The 21462-nt window shown below is 39.3% G+C and overlaps 1 protein-coding gene across 4 annotated transcripts in view; it reads left to right on the forward strand.

The window, feature by feature from the left end:
• LOC125458307 (pro-neuregulin-2, membrane-bound isoform) overlaps positions 1-21462 on the forward strand; it is a 641394-nt gene that overhangs the window by 606839 nt on the left and 13093 nt on the right. For 3 of the 4 annotated variants that reach the window (XM_059650701.1, XM_048543492.2, XM_048543493.2), the window contains 3 exons: positions 18026-18049; positions 19726-19828; positions 20046-20169. In XM_059650701.1, the coding sequence (XP_059506684.1) occupies positions 18026-18049; positions 19726-19828; positions 20046-20169 (251 nt within the window). The remainder of the gene's footprint in view (positions 1-18025; positions 18050-19725; positions 19829-20045; positions 20170-21462) is intronic. The other variant, XM_059650700.1, reaches the window with a different exon arrangement.

Genomic DNA, 21462 nt, shown 5'->3' on the forward strand with positions numbered 1-21462 from the left:
TCCACTTTCCCAATGATTTGTTCAATTAAAAGATCGCTTAATTTCTCAAACCTTTCTTCTAATACGATTCAAGATTAATTACTCCTAAAATTCGTTTTGTCATTCCCTAAAGTCTGATTATCACCCTATACTGTCAATTAGACTTCCAGTCAAAAACACAAAGTACATATTTTTTTGAAGGTCATATTGCATTATCACCCCAAGGTTTCAGCTTTTCAGAAATCCTTTAAGATGGACCACTCCATCATTCTCTGCCATTTCTCCTCTGCGATGCATTTCCAGAAGGTAGTTGATGCTCGGTTCAACTGCCACTTGTAACAATAGAGCCAGCATATACCCAGCAATAAATGTTGCCTCCCACCCTACACAGCCACACCTGCAGAATCCCAAAATATCTTTGTCCCTCCTTCACAGAAATGTCAGTTAGTCAACAAATGTAATGGTAGATGCAAAGTTGAGCAGAAACTAAAGGTGTAATCCTTCAGCTGATATATCAGTAATAGTCTTGTGTGAATATTAGTGTATTTTGTATTGACTATGACCTTGGATTACCATGAAATTGTTGGAAACCACAAGCTTAAATTTGAATTTCAATTTGAGTTAAAATATTGTTTCACAAAAGGAAATCAAAAGAAAAATAAACAATTTAAATTTAAAGCAAATGTCAGTAGGGTAAGTGATTTTTCATTGGTATTGTGGTGTTAGCTATGCAGTAATACATATGTATGAACATTTATAAGAAATTGAATTTCATGTCTCTCATTCTTATGGAAATTTTTCTGGGATAGTTCAAATCTCTGCTTCCACTCAGCATTAGCATCTTACTTGGTATAAATCATAGTGCCTAATTCAGATAGCTCTTCAATGAAACGGTGAAGTAAGTCCTGCCCATGTTACTGAGACCCAGTGAGGGGCTGAAGAAGAATGAAGCTACTGAGTCAAAAAATCCTGGGATAATTTCCACACAATATCAATGACAACAAAAAGGCAGAGATATGATTTATCACATATAATCCTGGATGAATGAGAAAGTACCTTTTATAACAAAGCGAAAAGTTATGCAGACATGATTATATACTGCTTGAATCCTTCCATGTGCCTTTGCAAAATTTAATCTCAAATGAAAGGTCAGCTGAATGGACTGGCATAAAGTTGACTCAAAATTTTATTCCATGAAAATTGTTAAGCAGGAGTTTAAATCATTCCAGTTGCTGAATCAACTCTAAGTAACACATAAAATTTTCTTGTTCTTTATAGGAGTTGATTAGTTATTTTAGAAGATGAATATTCCGACAAAGTCATAGAATAAAATTAGGTGCTAGGAATCTAATTAATTCTATTCTGCTACATCATTACTACTTGCATACACAAACGTGTTAGCAAAAACAAATGAACAAAGCAAAAGTAAAGATCATTGAGCTCATCGTGTTTGTTTTATCAGGGATGCTACATGCCGACCAAAGTATTCCTTTTATTTTCCGTGACAAAGTCTCAAGTTTCTCCGTACATTAATATGCGACATGTGATTATGTTCCTCTACACTTCCTTCAGCAAAAATGTTGTTAAATTTCCTTAAAAATATTCATCACTGGCGTCCTTCACTGCAGTTATCCTATAGTTTAACGAGCTCATTAAAAAGCTGAGATGAACATATTGACGCATTGCTATTTTAAAAGCACTAACCCTTGTGTTTGATTCTGGATTCAGTTGAAATAACCTACTTTCTTGAATTTGGAACATTGTTTCTGTGAAGGTGGATCATAAGTTACTCATGTGCTTAGTACAAGTATAAGTTTAATTTGCAGCCAGGAATCATCATTCTGAGCGTAATTTTGCTAATGTATTGTGCAAAATGTGAGTTAAAATCAGTTATGTGGGCATGGATAAGATGATTCTCACAATGCATTCTAATGCTGGGTTTTCCTTCATTTCAATCTCTTGACTTTAAGAGATGTTGGCTGAACTTTATTTATTTTGGTGAAGTGACATTTTCATCAAGTTTCACAGAGAGCTTCTTTCCCTAAGACCTCTCGCACACAAGCAACCCTATCCTCTCAACCCAGTTGATTAATCAGCAGGCTATAAAATTTGCTGACTACTTCCTGTCTAAACATCCTCTGTAAGTTGCCATTACATTGTCCCCGGTGCCCCCTGTATACCTTTAGCTAGTTATTGTCCCGTAGTGGAACATATACAGACAAGCAAATAATTGCAATTCCAAATATGACCTTTTACTTACAGTCAACCAAAGTTAGTACAAACAAAATGAATAAAGTCTGGAGTTTGCCCCACAATGCAAACCAAAAGCCAGCAAGGTGGCCACTGACTATTTCATAGTCTATGATGGTTTTTGGACCGAGCTCTCATCCACTGGAACCAGGATCCATTCTGGTCCTGACTGGCCTGTGGTGGCCAATGCAGCTTTTTGTTATTATTATACGTTCATGCAATGAGGGTGTCGCTGGCCAGGCAACATTTATTGCCCATCCCTAATAGCCCAGTCGGTGATTAAGAGTCAACTACATTGCCATGGGTCTGGAGTCACATGTAGGCCAGACCGTGTAAGGATAGTAGTTCCCTTCCCTAAAAGACATTAGCAAACCAAATGGGTTTTTCCTGACAATCAACAATAGATTCATAGCCATCGTTTGATTCTTAATTCCAGATATTTATTGAATTCAAATTTCACCATTTACCATTTAAACCTGGGTCGCCAGAACATTGCCTGAGCCTCAGGATTAAAGGTCCAATGATAATACCACTAGGACATTGCCAACCCCAGCTGAGCTCAGTTATGGACAAGGAAAGCTTCCTCTTCCCAGACGTCCTCGGAAGATGATGCTGTCCGCACATATCCTCAGCATTCAACACATTGCCTCGTTGCCTGTTCCAACTGCGTAGGGCATAGCATGCTGGATGATGCAGCACATACTGTCTGGACGGTACTAGAACCTAACACCCCCACACCCATTGTCACAGTGGGTAACCTTTGTCCTCCAGTAACCAGCCTTGGCAGACACCTGGACCCTTAAACATACCGGGTACATAAGAGTGCTCAAGGATGTAGGAATCATGACAGTTGCCCGGATAGTGGGAAAACACACCCAGGAAGTCATAACAGCGATCACAGATCACCTGGATGTTAATGGAATGGAATTTTTCCTGTGGATGAATTTCACCATCTTGTGACATGACCCCTTGTGTGCAGTCAATGGCACTCTGCACCTTTGGCATCCCAGCTATGTTTCTGAATGCTACTGCCCGGGTGGCAGAACCGACCTTTTCATGGGAGAAACAAAGTGAACTGGTGTGTTCTTGCACTCTGGCATCAATCACTGTGATGCATTTTGTGGGTGCATGACAGAGAGATCCCACAGAGGTCACCTGTCATTTCCTGGAAGGAGGCCATCACATAGAAAGCAGAAGTCGCTTTCGCAGCCAGCAGGATTTAAAGCAGCCAACAGCTCTCCAGCAGCTGGGTGCATGGCTCCTCCTGAAAATGACCTGTGTTAGGAACATAACAAGCAAAACAGCCTCCTAGCTCTGAATGACATTCTCTGCAGATGTCAGTTGCACACATCTCTATACAGGGAGGCATGGTACACCCCAGTAACAAAGGCCATGTCTCTGTCAGGTGGTTAGCTTCAGCCTCAGAATCAATCATTGTTATAGCACAGAGGATGCTGTTTGGCCCATTATGCTTGCTTTGATCCTATTACGTAGTGCCCTTCTCCTGCCTTTTCTACTTTGTGCACCATTTCTATCCAAATAATCATCCAGTGCTCTTTTGGATGTGGAAGTTGAACCTGCCTTCACCATCTTTCCAGGCAACGCATTCCGTACTCTACTACTCAGTGTGTGATTTTTTTTTCACATCACCCTCGCTTCTTCTGCACATGACTTTAAATCTATTCCGTCTTATTGTTTTTTCCTTTCATGAGCAGGAGCAGCCAGCTCATGGTTTTGCAAACCTCTACCAAATCTCCTCTCAGTCTATTTCACTTCAAGGAGAACAGTCCCTCCCTCTTCAAACTCCCCTCATAACCAAAGTCTCTCATCCCTGGAACCATTCTTGTAAATCACTTCTGTAGTCTCTCCAATTCATTTACGCCTTTCCAACAATGTGGCGATCACAATTGTCTGCAATAATCGAGCTGAGGTTTAACAAATGTCATACAAATGCAACATCACCTCCTCGCTCCAGTCTCTATGCTCCTATTAATAAAACTAAGAATGCTGTATGCTTTATTACTTGCTCTCTGCGCCGGTCCCACCACCTTCAATGATTTGTACACATGTATACCTAGATCTTCTGATCCTGCACCCTCTTTAAAATTTCACCCATATTTTGTAGTGTTCTTCCAACTAAAGTGCATCATTTCACTTTTCTGTACATCGAACCTCATCTGGCGCCTGTCTACCCACTCTACAAACTTGTCAATGTCCCTTTGTTGGTTAATACTATCCTCCTTATAGTTTACAGTTCTTCCAAGTTTTCTACCATCTTCAAACTTTGAAATTGTCTCCTGAGCAAAGATGCAGATCATTAACATATATCAGGAAAAGCAAGGATCCCAATTCCAACCTCTGGGGAACTCCACTTGAAGCTTTATTCCAGTCTAAAAATATTCTCTATCATTCAGCCAATTTTGTATCCATATAGCTATTCACCCTTTCATACCATGAAGTAGAATTTTCCTCACAAGTCAGTTGTGTGACACTGTAACAAACACCTTCTGGAAATCATTATACACTACATCAACAGCATTACCCCCATCAACCCTTTCTGTTACAACTTCAAAATTTTCAGCAAGTCAATTAAATATTATTCCCTCTTTAGAAATATGTGCTTGCTGTTCCTAATTAACTCTCATTTTTTTTCCATGTGACTCCTAATTCTGCCACACATAACTACTTCTAGAAATTTCTCTGCTGCTGAATTGGTCTGTAATCATTACAATCATCCTTGCAACATTTCTTGAGCAAGGCTGTAATATTAGCAATATTTGAGAGTTTTAGCACCTCGGCAAAGTCTAGCAAAGACTGAAAGATTATGGCCAATGGCCCCGCAATTTCTACTCTCCCTTCAAAACCCTTGGATGCATCTCATCTGGCCCTAGTGCCTTGTCAACCTGAAATGCCAACAATCTTGCCAAGACTTCTTCCTTATTAATTTGACCACTTTTAGTGAAAGGATTTCTTCCTCTATCACTGTGGCTTGGGAACCATCCTCCTCTTTTTTTTAAATGCAGATGCTATATATTTATTTAACACTTCAATGTGTAAACCCCCTTTTTGGTCCCTGATTGGCCCTCCCCCTCCTTTAACCACCCGCTTTCAGTTTATATGTCAGCGTGTGCACCAACTTGCTGAAGGTGCCGTTCCAGCTGAGTAACCCACATATTCCATCAAAAAGAGAGTGCCCACTGAGTTCCAACCCCTTTCCCATGCCAAACCTACAGCAACAATGAAACTCATCAATGCACTCAGTTGAGCTCATTGCCATACCTAAAAGATAAATGATGAAGCAAATCATCTCTGCCTCCCACAGTACCCTTACAAGTTTCAAAACTTGCAAGTCACATTAGGCTGGCATTCATCAGTTTCAAAGTCATCTTCTGCATCATTGAAATATAAAAGTTCAATTTGCAAGCACCAGCGGCAAGGCGCAAATCACCTTCAACCAGCAATTGAAGCTTAAGCACATTCACTCTGCAGGAATTGCAAATGAATGATGAAATTATGTTTAGCTGCATTTTGCACGCACATGCTCATGTTTTCAACCATTCAGTGTCATAGCCCCTAGTGGGCAGGAATCCTGTGCCTTTGCCCATCAAACGGACACTGACACTGCCCTTACGCTACTCCGACAATCCATTCCCACTCATTGCCATGACCCACCATCAACGTGGAGACTCAACACATTGAACTTTGTCTCCAGCTGCCCCTACTGCCCCTGAGCCCTGACATTATAACATAATGATGCCTACCTGACTCATGTGCAGTCCCCCACTGAAGGCTGTGATGGTGGTCACTGGCAATGAAACCCTACTCCTGTAGTCTTTCATATCTTCTAATGCAGTTCTGCACTACCCCATAATACCTTGGTATTACCCTTATCCCAATATGTCCCTCTGCTGTCACCCCCTGCTCAGTCCTGGACTGCCCAGCTACTTGTGACAATGATAGTCCTTTGGCCACTCTACTCCATCCTTTTTGCACACTGCTGAACAGTCAATGCACAAAGCCGCCCAGGGCTGCATTTGCTATAGATCTCTGACCAACATCAATGAGCAGCCACTCAACATGACCAGCCAGGACCCTGAATGCTGTTATTGCAGCTCTCTGGCTGATCATGCATGATTCCCTTGACTGTGATTGCCTACAGGCCTGACCATTGCAAAGCCCCTGGACTATGTGCGGACTCTGTCCATGACTGACATAATGGTGATCCCATGACAGACTGCAGCTCCCCCTTGACTGGAGTGAAGACTAATCCACACCTACTTTCCAAAAAGGCCATTTGTTTGAATAAATGTGCAGTGTGTGTGACGCACAGGGGCAAATGTCATATGCGGTAAGTATTTGGTTGCTATCTTGGTGTGCCATACCGCAAGATGTCCCACCCCCTCCACTAGGCAGATCCCAGACAAGTACGACATGCATTCTGCAAAACAGCATATCAGTATGGTCGTACTGATAACCTTCAAATGTGCCTGAAGCACCAATATGTGTTTGCTGTGAATACACAAGCAGGTACTAACTGAGCACGTGCTAAGGGATCAAGTGAGCAGCGTTGTGATGCAGCCTGGTCCAATCTGTGGGCTGGGTGCTGTCCTTGCACGTAAAGTTCCCTTTCAACAGCCTTTCAATGCTAGCTGCCAGTGTGCTATTCAATATAGGTCTGTACTTGGTAAGAATCCTGCGAGTGAATCAGAGATGTGTCATGAGGATGCTGAGTGGGTAGCGAAAATCAGGCGCCAATCTCTGTGGAAGAGGGATGTGTGCAGTCGGTACCCATGAATTGTGTTCTGAGATGCTGTTGCAAGTGAAAAACAGGAAGGCTTTTCACAGCCAGCTATAAGCTGATGTCTCCAACTACTTGCACTGACTGTTGAAAATTCTAGGGACCTAGTTTGGTCAGTTTAGGACAGGAAGTTGCATATAATAAGGTAAAATCTGTAGAGATTATGATCACTAGCAAACAATATACCCCTTAATATGCATCTTACCAGTTCCTAGCAGAGTGTCCCATTGACACCGAGAACATAGTTAAAAGAAGCAGCGAGTTATTCTTGACGTTGAGATAATGCTCATTGGACTTCCTGCATGATCACGCTACAGTGTTCACCGTTGCCTGTGTCAATCAGGCCCCTACAAGATGAATGAATGAATGACTTATTGTCGCATATATCAAGGAAAATACATTGAAAATTGTTCTGTCACCACAATCTGGCACCATTTTGAGATACAAAAGAATAAAAAGGAAGTACTTAAATAGAGTTCATCTTCATTAGCCAGGTCCCAAACATGGCTCCAGGATTTATGCAAGGTCCCTGCTCCAGACTCACTGTAGTTATGAGTCCCTACTCTGCCATTGCTTCATTGGGGACAAAGAAATGCTATCGCTTGATTTTACATTTGCAGCTAGAAGATACGATACCGACACTGTGTATAATTTAGGGGGTGGCATAGACAAGGGTCAGTATGTGGTGAGATATGTTACTTGAGGAAACTGCAGCCAGAAATGGCAGGTGCCAACTCAAAGGAAGTTGAAATTACCCATGGGTTTTGCTGCAGAAGCCTCCAATGAGAATGTTTGTGTGACTGGATAGAAAGAGGACCTGATAGACATGCACAATGAAGTAATCAGTGAATCAGCAGACCCGTCCAGAAGTGCTGTTGCAATGTAAAGGAGGATGGATAATCTGGCAATAACTGAGTGCACAGAGCTTGAAGTTGAGCCTTTGTGAGGTGGTTGTCATGGCTAACTACTGGCCCATCCTTAATGAAATAATGTGATGGCTGATGTCAGAAACCGAAGGCACCCAATGACCAAGTAGAAGGTTGGACCGCTGCCAACATAATTGTCCAAACAGTGTGGAAAGGGGCTTGCAGAATTCATCAATCTGAGCTAGTTTAAATTGCTACCATTGTTGAGGGACCATCCCAGGAAGTGACTATGGCTCAATAGAGCATGAACATGAATTCTTCTTTCAAGATGTCAGCAATCATCATCCCACGTCATCTAGATAGCTACCACCATCATGCCAAGATGGTGCAGTCCGAAGCCATGCCCTCTGAAGTCAGCCTCTATCTGCAGTTTTTCTCCTGCTGAAAATAACTCTATATTGTAACCGTTGGGGTGGCACAGCATAGGAACATTAGGATGGGCAAAGGCTTATGGAAAGTAAACCCTAAGCAATGCACAGAGGTGAATATTTGACATTTAAACAGAATAGCAAATGCCTTGGTTTACAAATTTGTTTAGGAATCTTTATTTTGCGATGGGTTTTATTTATGCACTGTGGTTAAGTGGGCTTCCTGACGCTCAACCACAGATGGAAGGTAAGATTTAGAATTAGGTTTGAAGTTGCTGGTATCACTGTCAGATCGGTCGGAATTGGACAATGTAAGCAGCAAAGAGCCTCCCAGCTGCCTTCTACAACAATGATCTGTCAGACAGCTATTGTCAAAGCCAAAATTGTGCTGCCTCAGCTGGCTGCCATGAGTCATAAAAACTATTCTGCTGAGTCTTGCATGAATTTAATGTAGTTGTCCAGGCAGCAAAAGTATTGTTGCAATACCTTATCCTGTTTGACAGCATGCTGAGTGGTGCCAACATGTGCACAGGGTCATAGACTATGTCCTTGTAGCCATGCTCTCACTTGTTGCCATTGCTGAACCGCTGACAAATGAAGGCAACATGGCTGCTGTATGTATTTGCATAATTGACTGTGGTCAGGTGGCCATTGAAGATGTGGGATTCCTTTTGACTTGGTATGGGATGGAATTCACATGCAGCTCTCACAAAGCAATGTGTGTGCAGTCAATGACACATTGCAACAAATTCCAAAATAGCAGCAGCATCAATGTCTTCACTAAAATGATTCTGACTGCCAAGCAGATATATCACAGATGCCAAATTGGCATTTGTAGTGCCAAAACCACAGCTGCTAATAAGCCACATTTTACAGTCATTGAGTTTGATTTGAGAGAGATGAATTATTGTTAAGACATAATTGTTAACACATCCTCTTCAACTAAACACTGTTGAACTTATTGACTTTTCATGATTTCAGCTGCTCTGAAAAACATAGGACTTGGAAGAAAGAGTAGGCCATTGGCCTTTTTGAGTCTCTGCTGCATCATTCAATGTGACTATGGCTGATCTGGCCATGGTTTCAATATCACTCTCCTATCTCCTTGCCATGCCGCTTGATTTCCATGTCTTTGAAAAGTCTCTCTTAGCCATGACTTAGCCATGACTAAATTCAATGACCCAGCCTCCATTATTTTCTGGGAAAGAGAATTCCATATGCTAACAGTTCTCTGTGACAAAATAATTTCTGCTCATCTCAATCTTAGAAAGAAGACATCCTATTTTTAAAATGCCCTACCTACTTTTTGTATCTCCACAAGGGGAAGCACCCTCTCAGTATCTCCCCTAGCAAGTTTCCTCAAGCTCTTGCATGTTAAAGTACAATTATCTCTCATTGTCTTCATCTCCAATGTCATAGGCCCAAATTGTTCAACTTTTCTTCATAGGATAATCTTCTCATCCCAGGACTGAGTTGTGTGTTTCGTCTGTGAATTGCTTCCCATATAATTATATTTCTTTGCAAGTAAGCAGACCAAAATTATAAACTAGATGTAGTCTCATTAAGGCATTGTGCAGCTGCAGTAGAGTTTCCCTAATTTGTATTTCATTTCTCTTGCAGGAAACACTAACATTCAATATGTGTTCCTAATCACTTGCTGAACCTGTACAGTAGCTTTTAATGATTCATGTACCAGGACACCTAGATTCCTTTTTAATGTCGAGTACCGTAGGCTCTCATCATTTAAATAATATATTGTTTTTCTATTCTTCCTGCCAAAATAGACAAGTTCCCATTTTCCCATTTTAAATTCTAACTGCCATTTTTTCCCCAACTGACCTAGTCTTTTATAGTCTTTGTAGTCTCTTTGTTTCCTCTTGATAACTTACTTTCTTGCCTATTTCACTGCCATTGACATATTTGGCAATCATACATTCGGTTCTTTCCTACAAGCCTTTGATAAAGATTGTAAATCATTGTCAACCCAGCACTAGTCCTTATGGTAATGATACTTTCTTATGATACTTACAGCCTCTAAACTGAAATAACTCTTTTATCCCTACTCTGTCATTCCTGTTAGTTAACTAATCCTGTAAGTTTGCTAATATGTTACTGCTTGTAAGACAAGGTATTATTGTGTGGTAACCTTTGGTTTTGCATCTTATCAGATGACTTTTGGAAATTCAAGTGTATCACATGTACAGTTCCCCTTTATCAACCTTTCTTGTTAATTTCTGCAAGCACACTTGTATAATGGTGTTACATTTGCTATTTTCAATTCTATTGGGAGCAGGAATTTTGAAATTTAACTGCTTCATTTTGTCAGCCTTTCAATCCAACAGCTTTCTCACTTTTCCTCCGAGTCTGGTAATTATTTTAAGTTAAATGAAAAGGTTATCTTGGCAGAAATATTTCGGGAAGCCTTTGTGAGAGAGAAATAAACTGAAGAGACTGAAGTACATTATTGGACAGTATCATCCGGTATGAGACACTTCTGCTCATGAGCTGAATGGCTAGCACGTGACCACAAGATAGCTGACCAATTAGACAGATACATGTAAAGAACTTGGCAAATCACACACATTAGTGAACAGGTAGTTGATGCCTCTGCTGTTCTTTCATGGGATGAAAGATGCATCTGTCACCCATGGACATTCGTCCCCTGAAAGCCAGAAGTATTATTCTCACCATCTCTGAGGAGATGCCAAAAGCTGTAATTGATACCACTTCCTCTCTACCTACTGATCCCTGGAGCTACTGCTACTCTGTACAAAAATTGCAACTGTCCAAGAAATGATAAACAGAAATGCCGTGATTCAGTGATACCTCCCCTTCAGGTTTTCCTCCAGACTGTCCAAGCATAGTTTCCCTTGGAAGGCAGCAGAAGACACTCCCTCATGTCCAAAGCTTTTTGATCAAAGGAGATCCCTGCATGTGGCATCAACCACACACTCTGTACCCATGCCATCATTGTGAACTCCATCCTGGAGATTCACTAGACAGAGCACGTTGTATTAACACAGACATGTGCGTCGATACTTGCATGTTGACTGGAACCCACCACCCTGCAGCCTCCCGCTATCATATTGAACCTTCTAAGAATCAGCCTCAATCTTCACTGTAATACTCTTGCCTGCTTACAGCGACTGTTGACCCAAAACCATCAGCCTTTAAAAAAACTATTATTGAGCTTCCTTTGGAATTGTGCTGTAACTCTCAAACGTTCAATAATTTTGCCAGGGGCAAATTCCTAGCGTACTATTGTTAGACATGCCATTTTTCTTAAGGATGGTATGCAGAATTCTGATGCAGCCAGCCCAGTCAGATGGCCAGATGCTCTGAAGTTTGGCAGTTCCACCAGTAGTGAACAGTAAAGACAGGATAAATTTTGGATGGTGGAATGAAGGCTACATCAATTGGAGAGCAAGCTCCTTCTGGTGAAATTGCAGCACTGCCTTTCCTGCCCAGACCTACCTTTCTGAGGCAAGGAGCCTCTGGCTTCAGTGGTCTCCTTGGGCTGTATTTCCATGAAATAGGAGGCATACCCATCTAGTGGTCTCAATTGTATTGCAAGTAAAGTTTAGTTACATTTAACGATCACCAGTGTGGGTAACTGCAAATTTTGTGTCAGCAATTTACTTTATAAAACCAATCATTAGTTGCATAATCCTTAAATCCCTAGAGAAACAGATTTTAATACACTCGCAACAACGACATGCAAGAAAGCTGTGCTTTTCATTTATGTTAGCTGATCAAGAGAACCTGAAGAAACATCTGGAAATTATTGCTGCTTGTTCTTTGTTTATTAGTAGAATAATAATTAGGTGGTATACTAATGATGTATTGAATCTGTTTGTTCTTTCACTCTGATTTCTTTCATAGTCTAGGTCAGTCATGTTCCAAGATATAGTTCACAGGTCATTTAATGGCATGAGCTTTGCGAACTTGCCATGTTTCTGATGGTATTATACCATCTCTACAGGGAAGGACTTCATTTCAACTAGTCAGTTTACATTGGCAGTTCCTATTATAAATATAGACTTGGATATTTATAATGGAAATAGTTTTTGTAGAAAGTATGTGCAAATCTAAGATTGTTAATACATTCAATCAATCTCCTGTGAAATTGCATACAGGAAGTCAATATCAGGTGTAACCATCAGGTGAGGTGAGAATAGAAGGCACTGGCTTATTAGAGAATAGATGTAGTTCTGTTGCTTTGAAATTTTTTTTATATTATGCAATAAATTCTTAATTCGAAGTGCCAGTATAAACTTATCACACTGTAATTATACATTATGAATGCGACTACAGGGGATCAGCAGGAGGGAAGCATAGACATTTATAATTGCATATTTTATAAATGGAGGTATCGGTTTTATATATAGTGGCTCATATTTTTGTCTAAAGGAATTTAGACTGATAATGTACTTTTTTGGGCTTATGAAATCTACCACATTTTATGGTTTTGGTTTTATTTATACAGAGATAGATTTTTGTCAAATCATATGACATGAACAAACTACTTTTAGTGTTTGTGCTTCACTTTAGTGGTTCATGGCAATCCCTGAGGCACTGATTGATCTTATGATCAATGATTAATAATTCAACAGAATATCTAACAGTGTAATTGTAAAGGATCAATATGTACTTTTAGACCTGCTTCCCCTCTAATATTAGATTTGTCTCTGCTTAATTTGTTTCTTTTTGGAAAATCCATAGAGATCATTTAAATGATGGGTAGAATTTCCCATATTATTGCTAAGAATGGGACAAATGTGTGTGTTGAAAACTGACACACTGCCCTCACCAGTGAAATAACTCACTCAATCACCCACCAGTCAGCTCATTAACGGGCGACTACCCGATGAAGGTGAATAACTTGGCCCCATCACAGTGCTAAATGCTGGTGTCTCAGGTCACCAGAAACTGACAGGCAGCCAGAATTCAGTAGCTTCTGGGTCCAAATGTCTACTGGTTGAAGTTGACCCTTTTGGAGATCCGTTGACAAGAAGGTAGGAGTTTTTAGTATTGCTGAAAGAAAGCATATTTTGTCAAAGCTTTTCATCCTACACTCATCAGGACAATTTGCAAGAATATCAATGTTAAGGGAATCTCACATTTAAACTGTATGAAAAGAGAGTGCTGGTTGTTTGGCACGTGGACTCTGATTTGTAAAGACAACAGCATATCTCTGGGGGAATCACATCAAATGGCATGTTCCTTGGCTTTTTGCAACAAACAAAGATGCTGACTATCCAATTAATCTGTACTTGCAAAACTCACCACACATGATTAGGCATCATTTGCAGGATAATTCTAAGCATGCAGATAATTTTGCTGACAAACAATTTAGGATTGTCAGTCAGATTCATTGTGAGCTTCACTAGTGAATACTAGAATTTACATATATTAGTACACAAGACCCTCTCCTATTCGGACAAAGAAATATGCACTGTGTCAGTCTCAACTGAACAAACTAGTTACTTTCTCAGGGCAATATTTTGACCAATCAAAAAAAAGCAACCTTCCCGCTTTAAAGTTTAAACTAATCTTAGCAGTTAACTAACGGTCACCACTAACTGGTGCATTCTGAATGGAAACACCTCTAGCAGTCAGAATCTAATTGCCAATCAATCAGCAGTCCCCTGATACAATATCAACACTGTGTTGCCCTCTCATTGGTATTCTTAAGAATTGCCCTGAAAGATACTGCTGAATTCTGATTGCCTGTCAGCTTCTGGTGAATGGTGAAAAGCTTTAAAAAAGTATCATTTTTCAGCAATGCTCGAGGTAAGTTTTGTTTTTCTTCATTTTGTGTGGCGAGTGTTGGGAAGCCATGTGAACCTACCCAAGAAGCCCACTCCCCAACCCTCCACTATTTAATCGTTGAAGCGGTAAAAAAGGAGTGAGTTTCTCTGGGGTCAAGTCACCTAATTATTTCTCCTTCTCACCATCTCTCTCATCAGATTCAACTTAAATTTTTATTCTACCACACTCTTAATGACTGGTTCCAATTACAACCTTATGTCCCTAAAAGGGCATCAGACATTCAATTGACAACATTGTTAAATCGAGTTAAAAGTTTGTATTTCAAACCCTATTTCAAGGTCTAAGAACCAAAACCTAGCCTGATACTCCGGTTTTTTGACACTATTTTGAAGATAAGCCAGGATCTTGTAATTTTATCCTTTAACCAACATCCTAACTCAACTTACCCGGCCGTGATCATGTTGCTGTTTGTGGGGGCTTGTTGTGCACAAGTTAGATTTTATAAATTTGATACGTTGTTGAGATATTGAAATAGAGCAATACGTAACAGCACACTGCAGATTAAAACAGTCGGATAATTTACGCTTCATTATTCCCAATGTTAAATTTGTGGACACCATTTTTTCAGTGTTCCAGATAGATTAATCAGCAATGTTTCAAGAACTGATTTTTTTTTTCTGAAGCTGAAAAGCATTCCTGGTCCTCTTCGCTCATCACCGGTCCCCAAGATCATTTCCACCATCACTTTGCTCCTTGTCAAATGTCTCTCTCTCCCCGCTTGAATCTCAGTTCATCAGTCCGGTGAGAATAAATTCCGAATGGGTTTCAGACTGACCTCTTGTACTGACTAGTTCATTTTCTGCTGTATATTATGTCAACTTCTCACTCTGCAATACTGCTTGTGTTTCCATGGTGCTGAAGAGCAGAGTTTTCACTCATGTTACGCATGGTTTTAAGAAAATAAAACACAAGAAGTGACATAAATGAATTAAAACCAATATACACAGTGTATTTTCTCTTACCATTTTACCAGCAAATGTTAATAGAAGTTGGAATACACATATACTTGCTGTGTGAATATGAGTATTGAGGAATGCACACAATAAAAATGGCTCAATCTTCCGCACAGCATTTGGAACCTTCTTATCCAATGCTGAACTGTCAAAAACCATCTATCTACTGTACTGTGATTTTTCCGGCCAACCTTCTGATGGGATCCTTCCAAACTTAGTTAGCAGAAATTCTCAGCGGGTGGAGCAGACAAAATCTGGGCAGAAGCCATGCCGTTTAGTTTTTAAATGATAGCTGCAGCACTCTGGTATGATTAAATGTCCCAGAATTTCTTGGCACGGTAGTCTATGAGTATACGGGTGTATGAGTGTATGAGTGGGTAAAATGATAGGGTGTGTGGATAAGTAGGCAGTAGAAAGATGGTGAGGTTGGGTCAAGTTGGATTGAGTGGTAGTCACAGGATAGTGAACGGTTGACAGGGAGAAAAAGGATGCTGCCAGGGTTGGGGGAAGTTTGGTTGAGAGTTAGATTTGGGAGGTAAAGTTGGACCAGGTTGTGTTCAGTTAGGGAGTTGGGGTGATGAAGGTTTATGGGAGGTTAGAGGGCCAGGGGAAATCAGAGCATTAAGAGAGGAGTCAGAGAGTCAAGAGGTGTGTGCAGAGGGATGATCCATGGGAAGAGAATTGGACAGTAAGGAGTTGGGAGTGGGGGAGGGTGCCAGTTGTATGGCTACGAGGATTAGACAAGGTTTTAACCTGTCTAACATTTCCTGCATAATTGTCCACGTAAGTAAGTGAGATCAGTCACAAATCTCCTGTTTTAACACAAAATCTGAAATATTCCTACACTATCCCAGGGAGCTGGGAAACTGACCATCAGAAATTTAAACTGCCTGAGCAAGTCTCACAAAGTCAGTACATCAGGAATTCTGAAGGGTCTAACTCTGGAGAGTAGAAGATCCAGGCCATCAGTCTATTCCTCCGTTTTATTTACTGATCAGATATACAATTAGTCACAGGTGGCTTCCCATTGAGCTGTGTTTGGCTGGTATTTCATGTATTGAACAACATGGTTTTCAGGAGCCTTTGTTCAAAGGAATGGGAAAAAGCAGAAGACAGGCACTAGGTAGTAATGCTCAAGAGAAAAGCCAATGCAGGCATGATGCATCCTGTGGCCTCTTCCTGCACCAAAAGAATTCTGTGATTATTCAGTTGCTGCTATACTATAATTTTATTGTTAAACTTACTTTCTTCCATAAACTCAGAACAAAAGGACCCTACGAAAACATTATGCATTCCTCTCGCATTTCAATGTTGTAGCCCTGCTTCTCTCATTTAATTTACAAAGATTGTTTTATAGTACAATTGTTTTTTGACTGTGAATGCCTGCCTGTGAGCTGTTATTCTCGAGTGATATCATATTAGATGTGGAATAATCCTGATATCCAGATGCTTTAAGGTTATTCAATATATAAAATTATTGACACTGCAGAGTGTGTTACAAGAACATGGGAATAAAGACTGAAGAACTTGTCAACTTTACCTGAAGCTCAAAGTGTTCAATTCATACTTTGACATCCATTATTTTGTACAGTAATTTCATAGAGTTTAAAATTATTTTATTTGAAATTAAGTAAATTTCTATCAAGTTTCTCCTGAACAGACAATGAAACTTCCAAAATTTCTTTGCATCATCTGCCAAGGTGAAGCTGATGAATGGGGAAGCTTTATGAATTTTACACATGCAACTTTTGTTTTCTTTAAATTATCAATAAGACTATTGTTCTAAAGTCTTGTAACATTCTTAACCACTTTTGTAGTTTCAGCATCATAATATACCAGCTAATATTTTTACAGTCTAGTTCAGAGAAAATCTTTCATTGTAAATAATGATTTATGGTGGAGCAATCATCCTTAGATTCCCTAATGAGATAGCTCAGAGATTTTAATTGACATGAAACTGAATCATGGAGGTCAGGAAGTTGGAAAGAATGTCCTTCTGTCTGTGCTCATTCAACTGACCTTAGTCAATCAGTGAATGTGATGCCACAATTGAACCTCTTTCCATTAAGGTAAAGAAAGTGAAATTGGATCAGACTGCTGATCTTTGCTGCTGTCAAGTGACTGAACGTTAGATAAGGACAGGATCAGGTTCATTGCCACTCATATTATTTCCTGCCTGTAATTACAGTCAAGCCTCAAACATAAATAGTGAGCATTGGGTTATCGTACTGCAGGGCATCCAAGGTCTTCAGAATTCCATCTTATGATAGCAATGTCTTCACGAAAAGAAGGAGGAGAGAAAATTGACAACAAAAGAAACAATAAAAAGTCTAGTGATAATGATATATTCTGTGGATGAGAAAATATTTCTTTTTGCCGCTGTTGTTGGTTTTTCATACCATAACACATTTATTCCCAATTATAATAATGAGGCTTATTGCTCATGAATAAGATCAAAAACACATTTAAAACATACCTAGGTTGAATTGGTAGCAAGATTTTCAACCCTCTTTTAACACACATTAGTCTATGCAAAAACCCAGTTAATGCCACCTCTGAACTAAACTTGATAAAATCATAAATAATGTCATTTTACTCCTAAATAATTGCTATGACTTTCATAATATTTTTCATGAGACTTGAAAAGAAGGCAATAATTGTTAGTAATCAACTGCATTCCACCCATTCCTGTCTTGTTTTGCATGTGTGAAACGTTTGCCTGTAATGGTAGTGCCCATTGTCCGAGATGGAAACACTTCCCTGAGCACTATGTTATATGCTAATGTTACATCTGCCATGTTTCTATACCAAAGTTTGAGCTAACCACATAACATGTATAATTTTGGTATGTTTTAAAGATTTTTCTCTGAAACTGTTCTCCTTTTTTCTTTCTTTTTTGTCAACTTTCTGCATTGGCAGAGCATCTTGGATTTGAATTTATGGGTATGGAAAACCATTCATTTTAATCTGCAAATGTAAAAAGCTGCCTTGGATTTCTAGCAACTTCTTTTGCTTTGAAGGGATGATCTCACTGCAGCTGTCTAGTTGTACTAATCCATCCATTACCAAAATAAAGGAGTCCAGTATCTAATGATGACATTGAGCTCCAGATAAGCACAGCTTTTCAATAGCAGGACTCTTTTTGCCTAGAGATGAGCTGCAGCTGGCCCAGGAGAACTCTTGCCAGATTTATAACTGTTGTCAATAGACAGCATAAAACCACTGCTTAAATGTTTGACCTATAAATTTCATGTTAGCTCCAGATGTATGTAAGCTTGTGTCATCTGTTAGCTTTTCAATAAGTGAAGCTGGTATTTAGATTAGGAGACCTATTCTTTGAACTCCAAACGTGGTTTATAATAAAGTTGATTTAACTGTAAATCAAGCGAGACTGCGGGTCATAATGTTTTTGCTGAAGTTGCAGCTAATATAAACAGTTTTTATGGCACACGGCTAAAAACAGCTAGAGATGGACCCAGCTAAGAAAATCAACAAAACATTCAAACTAAAGCAAATTAACTTTATTTACTGAGTGGAATTTAAAACTATTTCACGAACTTGTACCACAACTCACTTTCTTTGAAAGTAAACTTTCAATAAGTTTATTTTCATCCTGGATAAGATTTTCCACTGATTTTCAGATTTTGTGACAGGATTTTGTTTCATCCTTAGTCACGCGCATGATAAATATGATGGTGATGTTAACGCATCAGTTCCCTAAAATTAAGCTCAAAAGGGTTGATAAGAAAAGATTAATAATACATAGGCCTGTTCATTTCTCACACCCACAGCAAAATGAACGCTGTTGGCATTCTAGTTATTGATCAAATATATCCCAACTCCCATGCCTTGTCAGGCCACCATTTTTTAGTCTTGGGCATCCCTTCCCAGCCTGCTTCTTCCCTCAATGTTCCCATTTTCTTCTTCCAAGCATGCTATTGCCAGGTCTTTGACTTCCCGAACTCTTCACGTGCCACTTCCAACTGTTAGCAAATATTTCTTCGAAAACACTTCCATGTCTCCCATTTTTACATTGTCTTTTTATTTCTTTACATTCTCATTACTGTGATTGGCACACATATAAACAGTGTTGAATTAAGTCTGCTTACTGTCAATGTTCAATCTCCGTAATTACTAGGTTGTAGAAAATATGTTTCAACTGTTTTTCCAATAGCTCAAAATTAATTACAAAATTAGAATGTTTAAACAAAATTGAAAATGTCTTTCAGTTTAGCAATTCCTACTTAACCTGAACTCTCTCTGAAACTTTACCTCCACATCCTGACACTTTAATTTTACCACATTATTTTAAATTTTTAGCTTTCTAGATGAAATGTGACTTTGTTTTAAAGGTTTATTTGTGAATCTGCCCTTAGTATGTTGGTGGGTTTGGTGGTAATAGTAATTTTATTTTCTGTGTATTAATTATAGTTAACTTCTGCTTGTTGCTATTTTGTACACTAGCTATTATTGTATTTGCATATATTGTCTATAGAATTGTTGTTAGGAATGCTGCAGGCATTTTATGTGAAACTTGTGTCTGTAGTAGCTTATGTGATGCTTGCGTCTACGTTTGAAATAGATATTTAACCCTGTTGTACCTGTGTTTCTGTTTCCAGAAGCTGAGGAACTGTATCAAAAGAGAGTCTTGACCATAACTGGCATTTGTGTTGCTCTTCTTGTCGTTGGAATTGTGTGTGTAGTGGCATATTGTAAAACAAAGTAAGGTTTTAAACCATCCAGTTGCTGTAATGTAAAGTTTCTTATGAGCTTAAAGTAGTTTTTGATTTGTTGCAATTGAAGTTAATTTGATTTTATTTTTAAAAATTGCAGACAAATCAATAGATACATTTATATTTCCGGGCTCTGCTATGTTACGGCTTTTTGAGGTTACTTTAGCGCACTGTCTTGAACTAACTGTAGTTATTGTATGCTTCAGAAAACAAAGAAAGAAAATGCACAGCCATCTGAGACAAAATCTTTGTGTAGACCATCAAAACCGAAACCTTGCCAATGGACCCAACCATCCTGGTCCTCTCCCAGAAGATATTCAAATGGTTGATGTATGTGCTTCTATTTAATAAACTACTTCTAGGACAACTGTTTTCAGGAATTATTTAGTGATAATTCAATTAATTGCTTCACAATTATTTTGGTTAAGATGCTGTTAATTAAAATGCTTCTCAGATTGCCCCTAGCAACATAGTTTCTAAACGCATTGCAGATTTGATACTGAACCATACTGGAACATGGTTTGTTGCAAAAGGTACTGGCAACAAATGGAATAAGTGAAGCCACAACAATCTACTGAGTCCATCAATAGGCTAGCATTGTAATATTGTGTTGATGCAAAGCAATTTTGAATGTGCATTGCCCAAGCATGAAGATATCGGTCTTAACCCACTTAAGCAAAATGCTCTGTGATCCACCCTACACCCATGCTTCCAGAAACCCATCTCAGTAATGCTGTAGTATAGCAGTAGCAGGTTCAAAGTTGCATTTAAGAGAAAGTTTAAGTGATCCACCAAATCCAATGAGCGCTGAAAACATTTATTAATTTTTGAGACTAACGGAACATTTCAGCTTTATGAAAAATTACCGTCCAGGATTTGTGCAAAATAACTGAATGGTCACACAGTTATTATCACTGTTCTAGGGTGTCTTGGTCAGACTGAAGTTATTATATAGTTAAATAAAAGTCTGCAATGCACAGTCAATAGAAAATCAGGCAGCTCAGATCAATAGCTTAATCACTTTAAAACTAAGTGCAAATGTGTTTGATCACAACATAATTTGGAGTAGAGATAGCAAGAACTGCAGATGCTGGAGTCAGAGATAACACAGTGTGGAGCTGGAGGAACATAGCAGGCCAGGCAGCATCAGAGGAGCAGGGAAGTTGATGTTTTGGAGCAAGATCCTTCTTCAGAAATTTGGAGTATCTGATTGTTATGGCCAATGAAGTAGAGACAAGGTTACTCGACTTACATGAGTCGTCAAAGTGGATTCAAATCTCCCTTCTCACCCAGGATTTTGTGAATTCTATTTAGGTATGCCTGATAATTGTGAAGAGTATATAAGGATTCAGGTTTGTGGTGAAATGTCCACAATGTCTTGAATGACATGTAAGATGTCATGGTGGATTAGTCAAAATGTGGTCCTTCTGAAGTGTATTCCTATTATTGAACACTATGCCAAAAATCTTTGTGTAGTTGATTTCTTAATTCTTAACCAACCATAACAGGTTAGACAACAAAGTGTAGAGCTGGATGAACACAGCAGGCCAAGCAGCATCAAAGGAGCAGGAAGGCTGATGTTTCCGGCCTAGACCCTTCTTCAGAAACCCTACTGTGTTCATC

The sequence above is a fragment of the Stegostoma tigrinum genome, chromosome 13 (genome assembly GCF_030684315.1).
Source record: "Stegostoma tigrinum isolate sSteTig4 chromosome 13, sSteTig4.hap1, whole genome shotgun sequence".
In the NCBI taxonomy this organism is placed as follows: Eukaryota; Metazoa; Chordata; class Chondrichthyes; order Orectolobiformes; family Stegostomatidae; genus Stegostoma; species Stegostoma tigrinum.